We start from the raw sequence: 17,040 nt of genomic DNA on the forward strand, positions 1-17,040 counted from the left end.
TTCATGAGTTCTAAAAAGTCTGGTATTGTTCCACCAGGATCTGTTTCCCAGGTCATCTTGTTTTTCTACATGCTTGTCTAGTGTTCTGTCCTCTTTTATCCTTTCTTCTAACCTAGCTGCTGAGCCGCGTCTTTAATGCATCATCTCCTGCATTTACGTTTACCAGAGCTCACTGTATAGCAGCGTGCTGAAAATCAATGGTGCGATGTTGACTTCCTGTACTGGCTGCCAGTTTGAAGAATTGCTGAAGGAGTACACTGATCTGTTGCTTATTTCTGACTTTAAAAAGTCAGTTGCTTCCATTGTTTCCTATTTTAATTTTAGAATGCAAGATGCTATCTGTTTCCTCAAGAAGAATAGCAAGTGCAGCAACTAGCTACAATAGAATTCAAGCTGCAGTTACTGAGGATAATGGCAGTGCCTCACTTCCCATCATTCTGTTCAAGCTGCAGTTACTGAGGATAATGGCAGTGCCTCACTTTCCATCATTCTGTTCAAGATCCAGTTACTGAGGATAATGGCAGTGCCTCACTTTCCATCATTCAATTCAAGCTGCAGCTACTGAGGATAATGGCAGTGCCTCACTTTCCATCATTCAATTCAAGCTGCAGTTACTGAGGATAATGGCAGTGCCTCACTTCCCATCATTCTGTTCAAGCTGCAGTTACTGAGGATAATGGCAGTGCCTCACTTTCCATCATTCAATTCAAGCTGCAGCTACTGAGGATAATGGCAGTGCCTCACTTTCCATCATTCAATTCAAGCTGCAGTTACTGAGGATTATGGTAGTGCACCACTTCCCATCATTCTGCAGGCCCTCTTCTGTTTCATATTACCTACTGAAAAGTGAGCTCAGCTATATTCAAGTGGCCCCATCTGTTATTGGAATTTTTCCTGTTTTGAAGAGTACAGTTTTACAGACATGAGCAAGCCTTAATAGCTCAGAAACCAGCTGGGTAATATAGTTTCCAGTTTTGAGTTTAGGAACAGTTGCTGCAGCACATATGAAAGTAATTAGTTTTATTCAGCCCACATCACAGTAATTTACTTCTCCATCAGTGTCATTGTCAGTAGGATACTTGCATTGTACAAGACACAAAAAAATGTCAGATTGCATTAAAACCTTTGAATATTTGTTGTCAAGGTGCATGGTCCCCATCAGTGAGAACTGTGAAACTCCACCACAACCCTTTCATCTATCTGCACAGCAGATTAAGATCATTACTTTTGAATATACTGCGGTGGTGGTGTGGCGGTAGCATTGTCGCCTCACAGTAAGTCATTGTCCTGTCCGATTCTCAGCTAAAGCGTCTTCTGTGTGGAGACATGCGTGAATGGGCGTACCTTCGTTGAAGGTTGTGCATCAGGGCTGGCAACTCGGTATGTAAAAATCTACTGCCAATCATTAGCGGACCGGAGTTCCGCTGTGGCAACCCCTAACCGGGAAAAACCGAAAGATACAACAACTTTTGAATATTCTAGCATTGCCTTCTGCAACTTTCAAAACTTCCTCTTGTTTTATTCTACCCAGTGGGCTAAGTCATTGCTAGCCAGATCTTCAGGCTGGCTAATAATTTGTTTCAGCCCTAAAGTTAACCCTATACATTTCAGCTACATACATACATTCTGGGGAATCCATCTTAAGAAAATAGCATTTTGCATGAAATTTTCTTTGGCTTCCTTGTATGATGTCTGTAATGAGGGAAAATTCATGAGGAGGGTCTAGCTGCTTGCTCGCTATCTGAATGGAAGCTTTTTTTTTATTAAGGGTATTTTTCCTCCATGAGACCCAGAGCAGACTTTCTATGTAGTCTTCCTCTTATGGCACTATTAGATTTATATTTAGAATATCCTCCCTTTGAATTTATGCCCACTTAAGATGCATACAAAAATGATGATGGGGATGAAAATTTTTCTGTCTCTTTAAAATCAGGTATATAATGGAGACTATGCCATAAGTTTGCACATTGGGAATATTCCATATACATTGCCATCTCTCAGCTAAAAATAAATCTTACTCATCTATGGGTGTTTATTCTCACTTATGAATTAAACAATGCAAGCCTGCAGCATGACCTGAATGGCACTAGAGGGTATGTTTAGAATACTGGATAAATAATGGAACACCAGGTGGAGAACTGCCATTATAACTCTACTACAGTAAGTGTAAACATATAGCTTTGAATTATTTATTTTTAAACAAATTTTACAGTTCTTTAACAAGATTGTTTGAATGGCATAACATCCCATCATCACCAGAATCCCAATGAGAAAGAATGTAAAACATTAAGTAAAACATAACAGGAAGATGTGTCAAAAGAGAAAAAAATAATAAAATACATAAACATAATATAACATAAACAAGTAACTTTTATCACTATAGGAGACAAGAAAAGAAAAGTACAGATTATGATACATTTCATATCTATATCTATATCTGGATGTACTTTGGAAGTTCGAACTTTCAAAACTTCAAAGTTCATATGGTCAAGACTATAACATCAACGTTTTGAAAGTTAGAAACTTCAATAAAAAAAAAAAAACATTTTTTTTTTGTTTTTTTAAATTACCCCCCCCCCCCCCGCACCCCTCACACCCCTGATAATTAAATATTTTAACTTGGAGACTGCACTACAATGAAGAGAATGGTAAATATCGCATTCCACATTGTATGACAACCTCCATTTAAACCGTTTGAAGTTTCAGAACTTCAGCCTTATAGTCTTGACCATTTGAAGTTCGAAATTTTGAAACTTCGAGCTTCCAAAGTAGATCTCCATATCTATAGCTACATCTAATCTATATCTATATTTTTCTATGAAAGTTTAATTTATCTAAGTCTTTTGAGCTTCTAATAACCTGACAGGAATAGAGCCTATTCCTAAGTCACAGTATGATTAATGCTCATGAAATTAGTATTGTTTCAGTCTTCGATGTTAGCAAAAAGTGGTCTTCGCAGCACATGCAATGTGCCAGTTCAATGTATGCAATTCTTATAGATAGATAGATATAGATACAGATATAAATATAAATATAGATAGGCATTATGTAATCAGTTCACAGTTATATTAGCTTTTAATGGGAGAACCAGAAAACATTTGGTTAGAGAGACAGTAATATTTATAAGTATTATGCAATCACATTTATGCATGTTAAAGAAAAAAGTTATAATTGTTTTGTGAGATTTGTCAGTGACATGACAATGAAAATGTTAGGTAATTTATTAGCCTTTGTTGAAAATATTTAGACTGGATTCTAATCCCTGACTTCTCCCAATCCATGTGTCCAGGTTAACCATGAGGATGCAGAATTCAATATCACATATGCCCCATCTGCCAATCGCCTTACTCTTCATTAGCTTATCTTTGCTTATACATACCCCTTACTCCCCAAACTAACCTTTCACACACCATATACCACTCTGCCGTTCCCTTATTCTGTAGTAGCATAGAATAATGTTGTGCCGGATAAACCACAGTGACAGTAATATAATCTCATCTGAATGAATTTTTCCAGGTAACAACACATTGTTCCCCCCTCCCTATTTGATCTACCAGGAAGAATCCACATTGCTCTATAGACTGACAATGTACTTTTTGCCCGTGGTCTCATTCGGTGTCAGATATAGTTTCAATTCAGCCTCTTCACCGCACTCATATTCACAATTAACCTTTAGCCAGCAGTTCTCCAATTTAGTTCCTCTGACACCAACACTAATTCTGTTTCATGCAAGCAATATCTAGTTTCCTTTGTAAATCCCAGAACATATGCAACACCTGCAGCAACCTCCCAATATCTTCCAAAAATACTACATACTCATCTACAAAATGACTAAAAGATCATCTAAATGTTTTTCCTTAAGGCATTCCCACACCATCCCTGCCCAAACTTCCATAACCAATATAATTAGCAATGAGGACAAGGAATGCCATAGCCTAGGCCCCATACTTTACACATTCTTTTTTGATGACCTAACCCTTACCACAATCCTGCATTCCTATACAAGGCTTTTATTCCACTGAGTAACTCTGGCTGTACAATCTATCCTCTCATAACTGCAAAACAGAAAGTTCCGCCTCTCAGTTTTAAAAGCATTTCTTATATTGAACAGTCTCAGCCATCCTCTTTGCCATGTAAACCTTCTATATAGTCCATAAATTCCATTCCACTATCTCCACTAATTGCTAGCTAAAAACTTCCTGCAGTATATCCAATAACCATTCTATCACTTTCTGAAACCTAACTGCCAGCACACAGGCAAAATTCTTTGCATTAATTTTCATGGGTATGTTGCTCTACTATCTAGGACACAATAGAAGAGACTTCATGGGTCGTGTTTAAGCAGCTTTATTTTATACAAACACATATTATAGAATATTACTGACTTTAACTTAAGTAACTTATATACAAATTAACAACTGCAATCTTGCATGCTCTCTCCCTAACTGCTCTTTCAAAATGGCACTAGGGATTGCAGTTGTCTAGAATTTATACCTGCAAATATAGCCTTGAAATGCTTCATAAAGATACACCGTACACATCACTTGTACTCTGATCTACATCCTACCTCTTTGAGAACTAGATCACATTACGTTATAAGGCTATTTGGCATACAGAAACCACAGGTAATTCTTGGTCATGCATTATACAATACTAAATACACAAATATATGTAATCAGGTCCATGTTGCTGCATATTTCACACAATGCTTAGATACTTGCCCATATCGTGTGACATAAAACTGGGAATGAAATTTAGCAAATAGAACTATCTCTACAAAGTGATTGACCTGTGGAATGTTTGGATCATTTTCTGGAATGGAATCAGAATTTTGAAAACATTCTGGTATGGGAACAGTGTCTGATTCATTCTTAGATTTGGATTCTATATCACAGAAACAATGTTGTGATGGTGATGATGGTTCTGGTACAGGAAGACGATGTTTAAGGGTCCTGCTATATTCCACACCCTTGGAATCTACCAGGTAAGATCTCAGCTCTGCACAGATGCCTGTAATCTCTCCTATTCGATCAAAACCTTTTGTTATCTGGATTCGTACCATCTCTCTTCTCTCAAAGGATGAAGTAATCTGCTTGATCTGTCATAACTAGTTCTGGATATATGCTTCTTCAACAATTGAGCTTTGATGATTTTATTGTTCTTAGGTGTAGGCTTCAGTAAGCTAGAAGCAATGGGTAGGATGGTTTTAGTTTGCCAGGCAAGTAGTCTTTGAGCAGGTGAGCCAAGAATATCATCACGGGGTATGTTTCTGAGATTAATTCAAGAACACATTGGTATTATCATGCTTTGACCTTTCAAGTAACTGCTTTGCACTTTGCACTGCACATTCAGCTAGACCGTTGGACTGAGGATATTCAGGACTGCTAGTAACATGTATAAAGTCCCATTCTTTAACAAATTTCTGAAACAACTGGCTAGTAAATTGAGTACCATTGTCAGAAAGAAGTTTATCTGGACTACCATGAACTGAGAAATGATGTTTCAACTTAATAATAACAGCAGTGGATGTTAGGTTAGGTAGTAGATCAATCTCAAACGAGTTCAAATAAGAATCTACCAATACTAAGTAGTGTTGATTGTTCTACTCAAAGATATCAGTTGCTACAATAGACCAAGGTAGTTCAGACTATTGCATACTGAACATGAAAAAAGTACTCTATTAATGTCTTTTGGTAATGAAGGCCAAAATATTAATTCTCTTGCTCTTCTTTTAGTGGATGCGGATCCTGGGAGATCACGATGCAAAATCTGGATATATTCTTGCTGTAAGAAAGCAGGAACAACAATTTAAGTACCTTTGAAAATAATGCCATCTTCCATCAACAATTCACATCTGTAAGGAAAATAGGTTTGCACTTCAGATGGTATACTAGATTGCTTTGACGGCCATCCAACATTAGTGTAGTGACTGAGCTTCTGCAAAATTGGATCAGTCTGTGTGTCATCTCTTAACTGATCAAGTCTAGTGGTGGAAAAAATTATGCACTGACATCACATCAAAGTCAAAATTCTCTGCACCAAGCTGTTCTGTAGTATTTCTGGGTGATCTGGATAAGGTGTCAGTTAGATAAAGCAATTTGCCTTTTGTGTCGATCGTTTTGAAATTGTACTTTTGCAACTTGAGCATCATTCTTTGTAATCTCGCTGGAGCAGAATGCATAGGCTTCTTTAGAATAGTAACTAGAGATTGATGATCAGTTTCAGTCTGAATAGCTCGACCATAAATATAATCATGAAACTTGGGAAATACAAATACTATTGCCAAAAGCTCCTTCTGTATTTGAGCATACTGCATCTCAGTTTGGGTTAGTGTTCTAGATGCATAAGCTATTGGTCTGCCCTCTTGAAGTATAACTGTGCCAAGACCGAATTTTGAAGCATCACAGGAAAGAGTAACTGGTATGTTTCATCATAGTATCTTAATGTAGGTGGGGTGGAAATATTTTTCTTGAGGTCTTCAAATGCCTTCTGGTGTTGTTCCAACCATGAGCATGAACATTTTTGCATGTTAGCTCTCTTAAAGGTGCTGTCAACTCACTGAAGGCTGGTATAAACTTGCCTAAATAGTTGACCATTCCTAAGAAATGTTGTAGAGCTTGTACATTATCTGGTACTGACATCTCTAGAATAGCTGCTGGCTTGGTCAGGTCCAGTCTCAAGCCTGTTCTTGTAAACAAATGACCTACATAGGTAACTTCTGGAAGTCTGAATTTGCACTTCAGAGGCTTGAGCTTCAAGATTATGTCACATGCTGTGTCTAGAACTTTCTTGAGGTTTCTGCCATGCTTTACTTCATCATTGCCTCCAACCAATAAATCATCTGCTATTATGGCATAATGATAACCCGAAAAAATTTGGCCCATTGCACGCTGAGAGATTTCACTTGCAAAATTTATTCCAAATGGCATCCTTAGGAATCTGTATCTGCCAAACGGAGTGCAAAAAGTAGTTAGAAATGAAGATTTACCATCAAGCATCACTTGCCAAAATGAATTCTTTGCATTCATGACCGAAAATACAGTAGCATTCGGTATTAGAGCTGCAACTTCTTCGATTGTGCACATTGGATGATACGGTCTCTTTAATACTTTGTTCAGATTTCTTGGGTCAACACATATTCTGATTTCATCTGAGCCTTTTTTGTGAGCAGCTATCATGGATGACACCCATTCATTTGGTTCTGTGACTGGACAAATCACACCTTGCTGCACCATTTTATCCAACAGAGCTTTAACTTTAACCTTCATAGCTATCGAAACTCTTCTGGCTGGTCTGACTATGGGAGTGACCTCTGGGTCTAACTTCATGAAATACACTACTGGAAGTTTGCCTAACTTGTCTTTGAAAACATCAGCATACTCTGAGGAAATGGCTTCAGAAAAACTGGAACTCAGAAATGCACTTATGTGATGGACTTCTTTAGCAAAAGAAACCAGATTCATGCTTAAACTATCTTTGAGACCCAATAAAGATTGCATTGGTCTTTGGACTATATAGAATAGCAAGTTGTAACAGTTCTCGACCAAATAACATGCAAACATCACTGAACCTACGGTTTGAATTTCTTCATCTCCATAAGCAACAAGTCTCACACTACTGGCTACATTGAGTTGTTCATTAGTTCTCACTTTAGCAAATGTGTCTGCTGATATAACATTACACTTTGAACCAGTGTCTACCTTGAGCTCTGTGGATTTTCCGTTAATCTGGACAGTACAAAACACTTCACTTCTTGTCAATAAATTCATTGCATCAACTCTTTCACCAAGCACTAATACACCATCTATATAGAAAGCTGACTGCTTGGGCTCTACTTGATCAACTTGCTTTTTTGTGCGACCTTTCTTTACAACTGTATGAGGCTTACTTGATTTGCAAAACTTTTGAAAATGGTTCCATTTATTAAACTTGTGACAATGCTGACCAAATGCTAAGCACTTCTCTGTTTTAGACTCATTATTTGCACCACAATTGTGACAGTTCACAATAAAGCTAGACTTGGGTTTTAGTGATTCATGCTTAAACTGCACTGAGCTTGAATGCACTCTTTTCTTAGAACTTTCTGGAAAGCCATGTGCCTTTCCTGGAAACCCCATAGCTGCCACGTGCTTGGGCCTTTTCCTGTTTACCATGTGTTGCATACTATCTACATTTGCTCTGGAGCCAATTGAAACCATGCTCTTGTCACTCGCAAGCATACTTATGTGCTTTTCTGTCACCTCGTGGATTTGACAAATCTCTGTGGTTTTGCTCAACATTAAATCACTGTCACAAAATAAAATCTTTCTCACAGCAGCACTATTAATACCACAGTGAAGCCTGTCCTTTATCAGCTCATTTCTTAAGTCACCAAACCAGCACCTTTTAACTCTGTTTCTTAAGTCAGTTATATAAGCTGCAAATGTTTCCCCTGGTTTCTGATCTCTTGTGCAGAACAAATGCCTCTCTAATGTAATATCCGTCTAGGGGTTACATATTTCTCTGAACTTGCACTTCAGTCACTCTGGGTCTTCCCTTGATTCAGCTTGTACAACAATACGACAATTCTCACCTTCTCTTTCATACACTGCAGGTGTGTACACAAATGAACGCTCTATTTCTATGCTCTCTGACCCAGCCAGGTTTAACAAAATGAATGCCCTGGTGTGTGCATCTCTATCTGCATAAGTTGCTTGTATAAAAATATCATACTTTTGCTCAAATATTGTCCAGTTCTCTGCAATATCCTGATCAAATACAAGTGGTAGGGGTTTCTGAAATCTGTCTGCCATATTAACACATACCAGTGAAGGGTTTTGCAAATAAGCACAAACATACACATATGCACACGTGCCAGAAACGTATGCCAGTATTTGTAACTTTGTTCAATGCCTTTGCACTTCTTAATTTATACTTTTTTTCAGCTTTTCCAAATTATGCTAACAGACAAACTTGCGGTACCTTTGAATAACTGGACTTTGCAAAATAAACTTCTTGGGCACTTTATACTTTTGGAATGCCATTTTGAAAGTCTAAAATGGTAAAGTCATTTATAATCATTTTAAGAAACACTTCAACTTTACAATGCAAGTAGATAACTCTTGGGCACTATAATATTCTTGTAATGTAATCTTTTGCAAGAAACCACTTCTTATTAATGTAAGAAACATATCAATAACTGCACAATGTGAATAAATTGAACATCTCTTGCCCATAATTCAACTTCAAAGTAATTGCACTTTCTGAATAACTGCATGCAGCATACTGAAATGTCCCCAAATTGGCAGTACCTTGATAAGCAACTATTTATAGTAAGAGAAACACTCTATAATGGCGGCACTTTGCAAACAGGGACACCCAGCACAAGAACTTTTCAAAATGACTATATTTTGACTGTATTTCATGAAATAGTTGCACTTCACACACAACAACTCTTTGAAATGCATGCACAGTAATAAGCATACTCTGTAAGCACTTTTACACAGTTTGAGATCCTTTGAATAACTTTAGCTATGCCGTTGATACAATACAAAGTCATAGTTATGCCAAAACACAGTACTTTTCCAAAACATGTGCAGTCCCCTTGTTTATTTTTGCTTAACGTGCCCTTTTTTGACCTTACTACATTAGTTTTGCTTGTTTAAGCTCTTTCCATGCCCAACATAACTTTCTTGTGCTCGTTTGACTCTAAACATGCCCAGTTTTGCCTTACTTACTTTTGTTTTAAACATTTCCTTTAGTTAACACACCTTTTGTGCTTTCTGCTTGCTCCATAATGCAGTTTGCGACCTTATAATGCTCCTTTTTGTATTTGTATCAGATAAACCATTTGTGCTACTTCTCGTTACCGTTGATTCTTTTCTGGATCTGTTTCTGCTCTTTTCTCTCAGCTTTACAAGTTTGGTGTTCAAAGCTGGTGGCTATTACTTTCATAGATATGTATATGAGAATATGCACACAACATGGGAGGGCATAGACTGGATTTACCCACAATCCCTCTAATGGCTGCCCATTTTGCATCTGCAGAGAAAGGCAGTGCTAATGGTAAACGGGCAATGAAGGGACAGATGGCATGAAAAAATAGTTACCTCTGCAAATTAATGAAAAAGAAATACAGCAGCTAAATTGTCAGACCATACCCTTGTGGATTTTTCACCGTCCAAAAAGACCCATTATACTCTTTATTAGGCAACAGATATATCATGCCTAGAAAGGACAGAAGCTTGCTGGCACATATCCCTTTCTAAACACTAATTAATTAAACATGCTGTATATGAATGTTTCTCCACACCTTTTGTACATCATACTATATAAGCCAAGTACTGTCACACGTTACATATAAAAATAAACTCGGTAAGAAATAATTCAATGCTTGAACACAGCTGATAATTTAACATGATCTGATTATAATTTTATATATCAATTCAGTTAATCCCCAGAGTTGTAAAATAGCAGAAGGAACAAAAGTAGCTCTACAATATCACTTTATAAACTGAAATATGATGAACCCCCAACAAAATTCAACTGTCTACATTAAGGATCCTAATGCTGTCTGTACTTTTTAGTGACTTTTGGTGTGTCTATTTTTTCTGCCACTTGATTTTCCAATTATCTAAACAAGGCATATGACTCAAAGCAACTTCGAAAGAAAATTTAATACATTTGTCCCATGCAGTGTGCGACAAAAATCATAGTAGCACTTTACATTTCTTTCCAATTAACATACTGGTACATCTTTTTATGAATGTAATAACCTAAGAGGGCGAGGATCAGAAAGGACACAAACCAATGGCCCACCCTCATTTTATACAAATGAGGTGCATTTCAATCCACAGATCTGGAAAAACAAACTCCCTAGAGCCTTTCTGACTCCTGCCTCACAAGAAAACTATTATAAGAAGGTGAAAAATGATGCAAAATCATTAAATTTTTACAAACAGAGACACTCATTTGTAAGTGAATGAATAAATAAGAGTTTTTTAAAACTAAATATGTGTGTTATTCCTTGTGAAAGATGGATTGTTGCAAGACTCACTGTGGAGATTATTTCTTTGTAACATTTGGTTTTAGAAATCCTATGTATAAAATGGAGATTTTTTTTCTAAGAGATCACTTCCATTTCTTTGTTTCCTTTTCTGCCTTCCACACACCCAGAAAAGGACTTTATATGGGAGATCCTGTCTCCTGACTCACTGAAACTCTTTAACTCTTTGGTCTTCATCATCTCCTTTAGTGTCTTTCTGCATAACTGTGTTCTACAAAAGATCAGGCATCTCCCAAGATCTGAGGCCACATCCATGCAACATCAATGGACAGAAGCCTCCTTCAACATATATCAAAGCAAAATTCTCTATACACAAAAACTTGTATCTGTGGAAGCTCAGCCTTTTAGACTTGAGAGCTTTCTGTAGAATCCATTCTTTGCTTCTGTGAGACCACATTTTTCAAAAAAAAAAATCCCACTCTGTGGAACCTTACATTATATCCTATTGACTCAGCATTAAAACACAATCACATTCAGTGCAACACCAAACACTTTACCTTCTTCCTCTTGCAAACTACAGTACTTAACATGCTTCCGACAATTTCCAAAGTAGAAAAGCCTGGGAATCATCATATACACACATATCTTTATTTATTTATTTAATTATTTATCCATTTTCTTAGCTTCTATTAATACTAGACCTGAGGCCATTTTTCTCACCTGGCTCTTTGAGACTTCCTAGACTCACACACAGTTGCTAAATTCTTATTGCATCTCTACTCTCAGCAGAAGAATTCAGTTTTGAATTCTGTTAACCATCAGACTCCTCCCCTCTTCCACTACAGCATTTCACAGAATACAGTCTTACTTCTATCTGTTTCATTAAATGCTATATTAATGTAATAAAAGTGCAGCACCTAATACCTACATTGTTATTTCACATTATACCTTGCACATTGATCAACAGTATAACTTTGTATTTACTTAGATAAGGACATAACACCAATCACAATAAAGATACACACTGTGAATGTACCACTGTTCTGATCAGATCTGTTTAGCAGCTCTTAAAGTAAAGGCTTCATTGTAATTTGCATTGTCATTTATATGGAAAATAGAGAAATATATATTACTTTATACTCCTATGCATAACTTAGATCTGATGAAGCTCTAAAAAGGGCGAAAGCATTTGTCTCTTGTTTTAACTTAATAAACAATGATTTAAGCAAGCAATTCCAGCTTGACTCCTGTTTTCTGATTTTTATTAAGAATGTTAAGTGATCTTTGACTTGCATCTTACATAAGAAGCTATGTCAGTAGCCTATTTTAGTAATTCGTATGCCAATGTCAACAGCAGTTGTTCCTTTACAACTAGTTTTCCCTTTTTGTTTATTTACATACACACATATATAATCTCAAATTACCATAATCGCAAATGTTACATGATTGAGACTATAATGTTGAAAATCCACAATACTGAAAGTTTGAAACATCGAGTTTTCAAAATATTGAAAGTTATGCTGCACACATTGTATATGTCTTCCTGAACCACTGAACTGTTTAGAACAAAGTTTATTTGTATAATTCTAACAGCAAAGACATCCTATTTTAGTCTTAAAGTTCAGGTGTTATAAACTACAACATAAACTAAATCTAAACAGTCGAACATCACTATTTAAATAAATTGCTAAAGCTATACATATATTTCCTGATTGTTTTAAATTAAAACATACTGCACTACTTTATATTTAAGCAGCATCTGCCCTATGGTTATCAGCAAATAAATTTACTTTTATTTATCCATTTTTCTAAATAGCGAGTGCTTTGCATTTGAATTTAATAATGAATTTATAATCAGGAGAACATGTTTTCTTACATTTTATTCTTTTCTGTTACTGCTAAATATACCTTTTAATTACTAAGATTAGCTTACTTTTTTCACTTAATGTTATTCAGTACAGAGCTCCTAAACAACTTCCAGTGTAAAACGTGATGTTTATCATATTGAATACATATGCACATCAGATCCTTAAAGGTGTATCACTCTAAATGCAGACTTTTGGCTATGTTAAATATATACTCTTTAGGAGTTTTAAAAGCTGATCATTCAAACTTTCATTATTGTGAATCTTTAACATTATGGTCATGGTCATGCAACATTCTCGATTATGGTAATTCGAGATTACAAAGTATACCCATATATAAATATACGAATTTCAGAATCCCGAGATCATAAAGCCGAAAGTTCTAAATACTGAAACCCCAGAATCGCGAATTTCAAAATCCCAACATTCAGAGATGTTGAAGTAGTGCTTCTGTCGGTGCGGTGTTTGAGTGGATGCTCAGGTAAGTATGTATATTTAAGGGTGTTGGTTAGGGGCTTTAGTGTGTGTCAGTGTGCGTTGTGACTGTGATGTGTGTGTACAAGGGGAATGTAGGTGTGTGGTGGTGTTTCCGTGTATTTGTCTGTGTAGTGCGACCTTGGAGTTAATATTTTTAAGTGGGGGGGTTGTGGGGTGGTTGTGTGTAGTGTAGGTTTGTGTGTTTGTGTGTTGGGGGAAGGTGTGTGTTTGTGTATGTGTGTGGTGTCTGGTTAGTGTAGGATTCATGATTTCAAAATTCGCACTTTTGGGATTTTGGTATTTATAGTTTTCGGCTTTATGGTCTTGAAATTCTGAGATTCGGTATTTCAAGATTTCGGGATTATAATGTTAATCCATATATATATACATATATATATATATATATATATATATATATATATATATATAAAATCTACACACACACACACACACACACACACACACACACACACACACACACACACAAAATCACACACACACACATATACATACACACACACACACACACACACACACACACACACACACACACACACGCATATATATATATCTATATATCTATATATAAAGAAATACAAAAATCCAGGCAGAGTGGCAAACCCAACTAGTCCAAGTGCAGTGACCTGCTTCTCTCAACTTAGCAATGAGCTGACGTTTCTTCCTCCTCCTCTCTTTCTTAATGAAGGCTCTCCGCTGCTTATGGCTTAATTTTTCTGGAAGCTGCTGAAGTAAGGGCGCTGCCATTTTTGTTGTTGTAAACATCACATATATATATGGGTCCCGTTCACTTTTGTGAAAAGTAAGTATATTTTTCTAAACATCTGGTTTGCAGAATTTCTGTTCTGCTGAAATCAGTAAGTGGGTTTATACTAGCAGAGGATGTGTTGGGACATGTGTTACAAGTTAGAGTTAGAGTGAGCTAGAAAAGGGGATATAAATAGTGTGTGTTTAAGTGTTTGTAGGTTAGGGGTAGAACAGGAGATAGGGAAGGTGTAAAGTTTGTATTTTGAGTGTGTGCATGTATTTGTATGTTGGTGTCAGAGCTGTTTGTATTTTGAGCACGCACGTATTTGTATGTTGTTGATGTTAGCTCTATCTTGTAAAGTGGTAGTTTTATGCCAAAAGATTTTCTAAAGTAAGGTTATGGGTCAGGTTAGTGGCTGGGTGAGGGTTTGCTTTAAAGTTGTCACTCATTATGGTGGTGCAAATGGGAAAAGCCAATGTAAACTTCCTAAAGCCCATTCAATAGAAATGTAGGCATTCAGTGACCATGATTAAAATTATAGGGAGACATTTATTTAACATACGCAAGTACAGAAGAATGAAATAGATGGGATACTCATGCCTGAGAGCCGATCTGCCCCACAAGAATTCCCTACTCAAAACCAGCATCCAACTTCTCCCCAGCCAAAGTACTAATCTCTATATTAAAAATTTACAACAATCACTTCAATGGCTCTGCTGGACAGAGGCACAGGGAACTAATCTTAGGGGGGGTGGTGAAAGCCAACGCATTCTGGCTTGGCTTATAAATGCCTTTGGGCAGATAGCCTAGTACCTACCTATGAACCTATGAACCTATAAAAACATTTGCATAATTGCTTTGTATATTCCACCAGGAAACAACACATCAATATTAAAAAATATAATTGCCTGGACTTCCCAAAACATAGATAATGAAACCATAATCCCAGGTGATGTAAACATCGATTGGCTAGACATTGCCCACAACAACCCCTCAAAAAACATAAACCTTTACAACTTTTCCCAACTAATTCAAGATATCACCAAACTCCACAAAAATAACAATTGGGACTCCACAATAGACTGGATATTAGTGTCCCACTCTAAAAATATCATTGCTGCAGGCATACATCCTAATACAATTAGCGACCACCACCCAGCATATATTCTATGCAAAACCACCCCAAGCCCAGGCCAACACCAATTCAAATAATCCAGAAATTTGACTAAGTTCCAAGCATCCATATTAAATGAAACTTTGGCTATAGTAAATTGGGAACCCTTCAAATCTCTACCGCTTAATGAGGCTGTTAAATTCTTTAACACAACATTCCTAGACTTCCTTAATAGGCAAGCACCCACCCGCCAAAAAACATATAAAACATAACCATGCAAGCTGGCTCTCAAAATCCACCAAAGAAGTTATGTCCAAAAGGCATAAAAATATGGAAATCATGGCAGAAAAACAAAGATCTCTCAACTCTACTCCAGTACAAGCAACTCCGTAACCAGGCAAAATGTCTAATAAGCAGTGATAAAAAGCCCACTACCTCCACCCACAAAGCCAACATAAAAATAATCCCTAAAATTTCTGGTCCTCCATCAACCAACTATGTAGCCATGCACTCAGAGCAACCCATCCCCTGACCCACACAAAACCCCTACTGAACTTGCCACCCTCTTCAATTCCTAAATCATTAACACCATAGTTAACCTAACCACCACCTTTCCTATAGTTAACACCACCACCAAAAGAGCTGATGACCAAATCATCCCAGAAAACAATCCTCCCTCAATTCCAACCTAACATTCTCCCCTATACCCACCAGCACATTAAAAAAACTTTTACTTAACCTAAAACTCTGTACTCTGGCCCCTGACAATCTACCTCCACACTTCCTGCAGTTAGCTGCAAATTTTATAGGTTATCCCATCGCATAATCCTTAATAGATCGATTAAAGAGTAGATTCTTAAAGAATCTCTTGTCCCAGACATCTGGAAAAAAGCATTCATTCACCCCTTACACAAAGGCAGCACCAACACAAATACCACAAACTTTCGACCCATAGCAATTCTCTCACACCTCTCTAAAATACTGGAAAAATGCATCCATGGCCAACTCTTCAACCACCTACTTGAAAACCAAATTCTATCACCCACTCAGCATGATTTCAGACCAGGACACAGCACCACTACAGCCCTCCTTTTCTTCCTTGATACAGTTAACCGGGCATAGGATTCTGGCAAAATAATCACTTCTCTTTTCCTAGACCTCTCCAAAGCTTTTGATACCATTTCCCACACCATCTTCCTCTCTAAACTATCCACCTTCCACATTTCCCCACCTACTCTACAATGGTTCATCAGCTATATCTCCAATAGGCAGCAATCCACCAAATGGCAACACTCTTACTCTCCCTTCCTCAGTACTTCCACAGGGGTACCCCAAGGCTCCATATTTGGTCCTGTCCTATTTAGCATCTTTATTAGCAACTTTCACTCCACTCTCCCACAATGCTCAGTATTTCAGTATGCTTATGACTCTACAATAATGTGCACTGTAAATGCCAGCTATGAACTCCAGAAAATCACCCAGAATGCCCTCACCTCTACTGAATCTTGGATGCTTAACAATCATCTTGCCCTAAATCTGAAAAAAAACCTAAACTAGTATTTTTTTACCCTTAAGAAAACCACTCCCCTAGATAAAAAACTCTTCACTATACAATCCCAAGACAATATCACTATAGAAGTTTTCCCACACACTAAATTATTTGGCATTATTATAGATGAAAGCCTTAACTTTGACCTACACATAAACAATAACATAAAAAAACACACCAAAAGCTCAGTATGCCCTACAGGCACCAAAACTTTCTTAGCCTCTCTGCTAGAGAAACCCTTGCAACTACATTTGTATTACCCTCTCTCCTTTATGGTGACCCTTC

The 17,040-nt window shown here is 37.1% G+C and overlaps 1 protein-coding gene across 1 annotated transcript in view; it reads right to left on the minus strand.

Moving 5' to 3' along the window:
- Nucleotides 1–14,106, minus strand: part of ZRSR2 (zinc finger CCCH-type, RNA binding motif and serine/arginine rich 2) — a 748,465-nt gene extending 734,359 nt beyond the window's left edge. Inside the window, exon 1 of the mRNA XM_044073070.1 lies at nucleotides 13,971–14,106. Coding sequence (XP_043929005.1) covers nucleotides 13,971–14,091 — 121 coding nt within the window. The 5' untranslated portion in view covers nucleotides 14,092–14,106. The remainder of the gene's footprint in view (nucleotides 1–13,970) is intronic.
- Nucleotides 14,107–17,040: the final 2,934 nt, after the last annotated feature.

Source organism: Protopterus annectens, chromosome 5.part1 (genome assembly GCF_019279795.1).
Source record: "Protopterus annectens isolate FY-2018-M chromosome 5.part1, PAN1.0, whole genome shotgun sequence".
In the NCBI taxonomy this organism is placed as follows: domain Eukaryota; kingdom Metazoa; phylum Chordata; order Ceratodontiformes; family Protopteridae; genus Protopterus; species Protopterus annectens.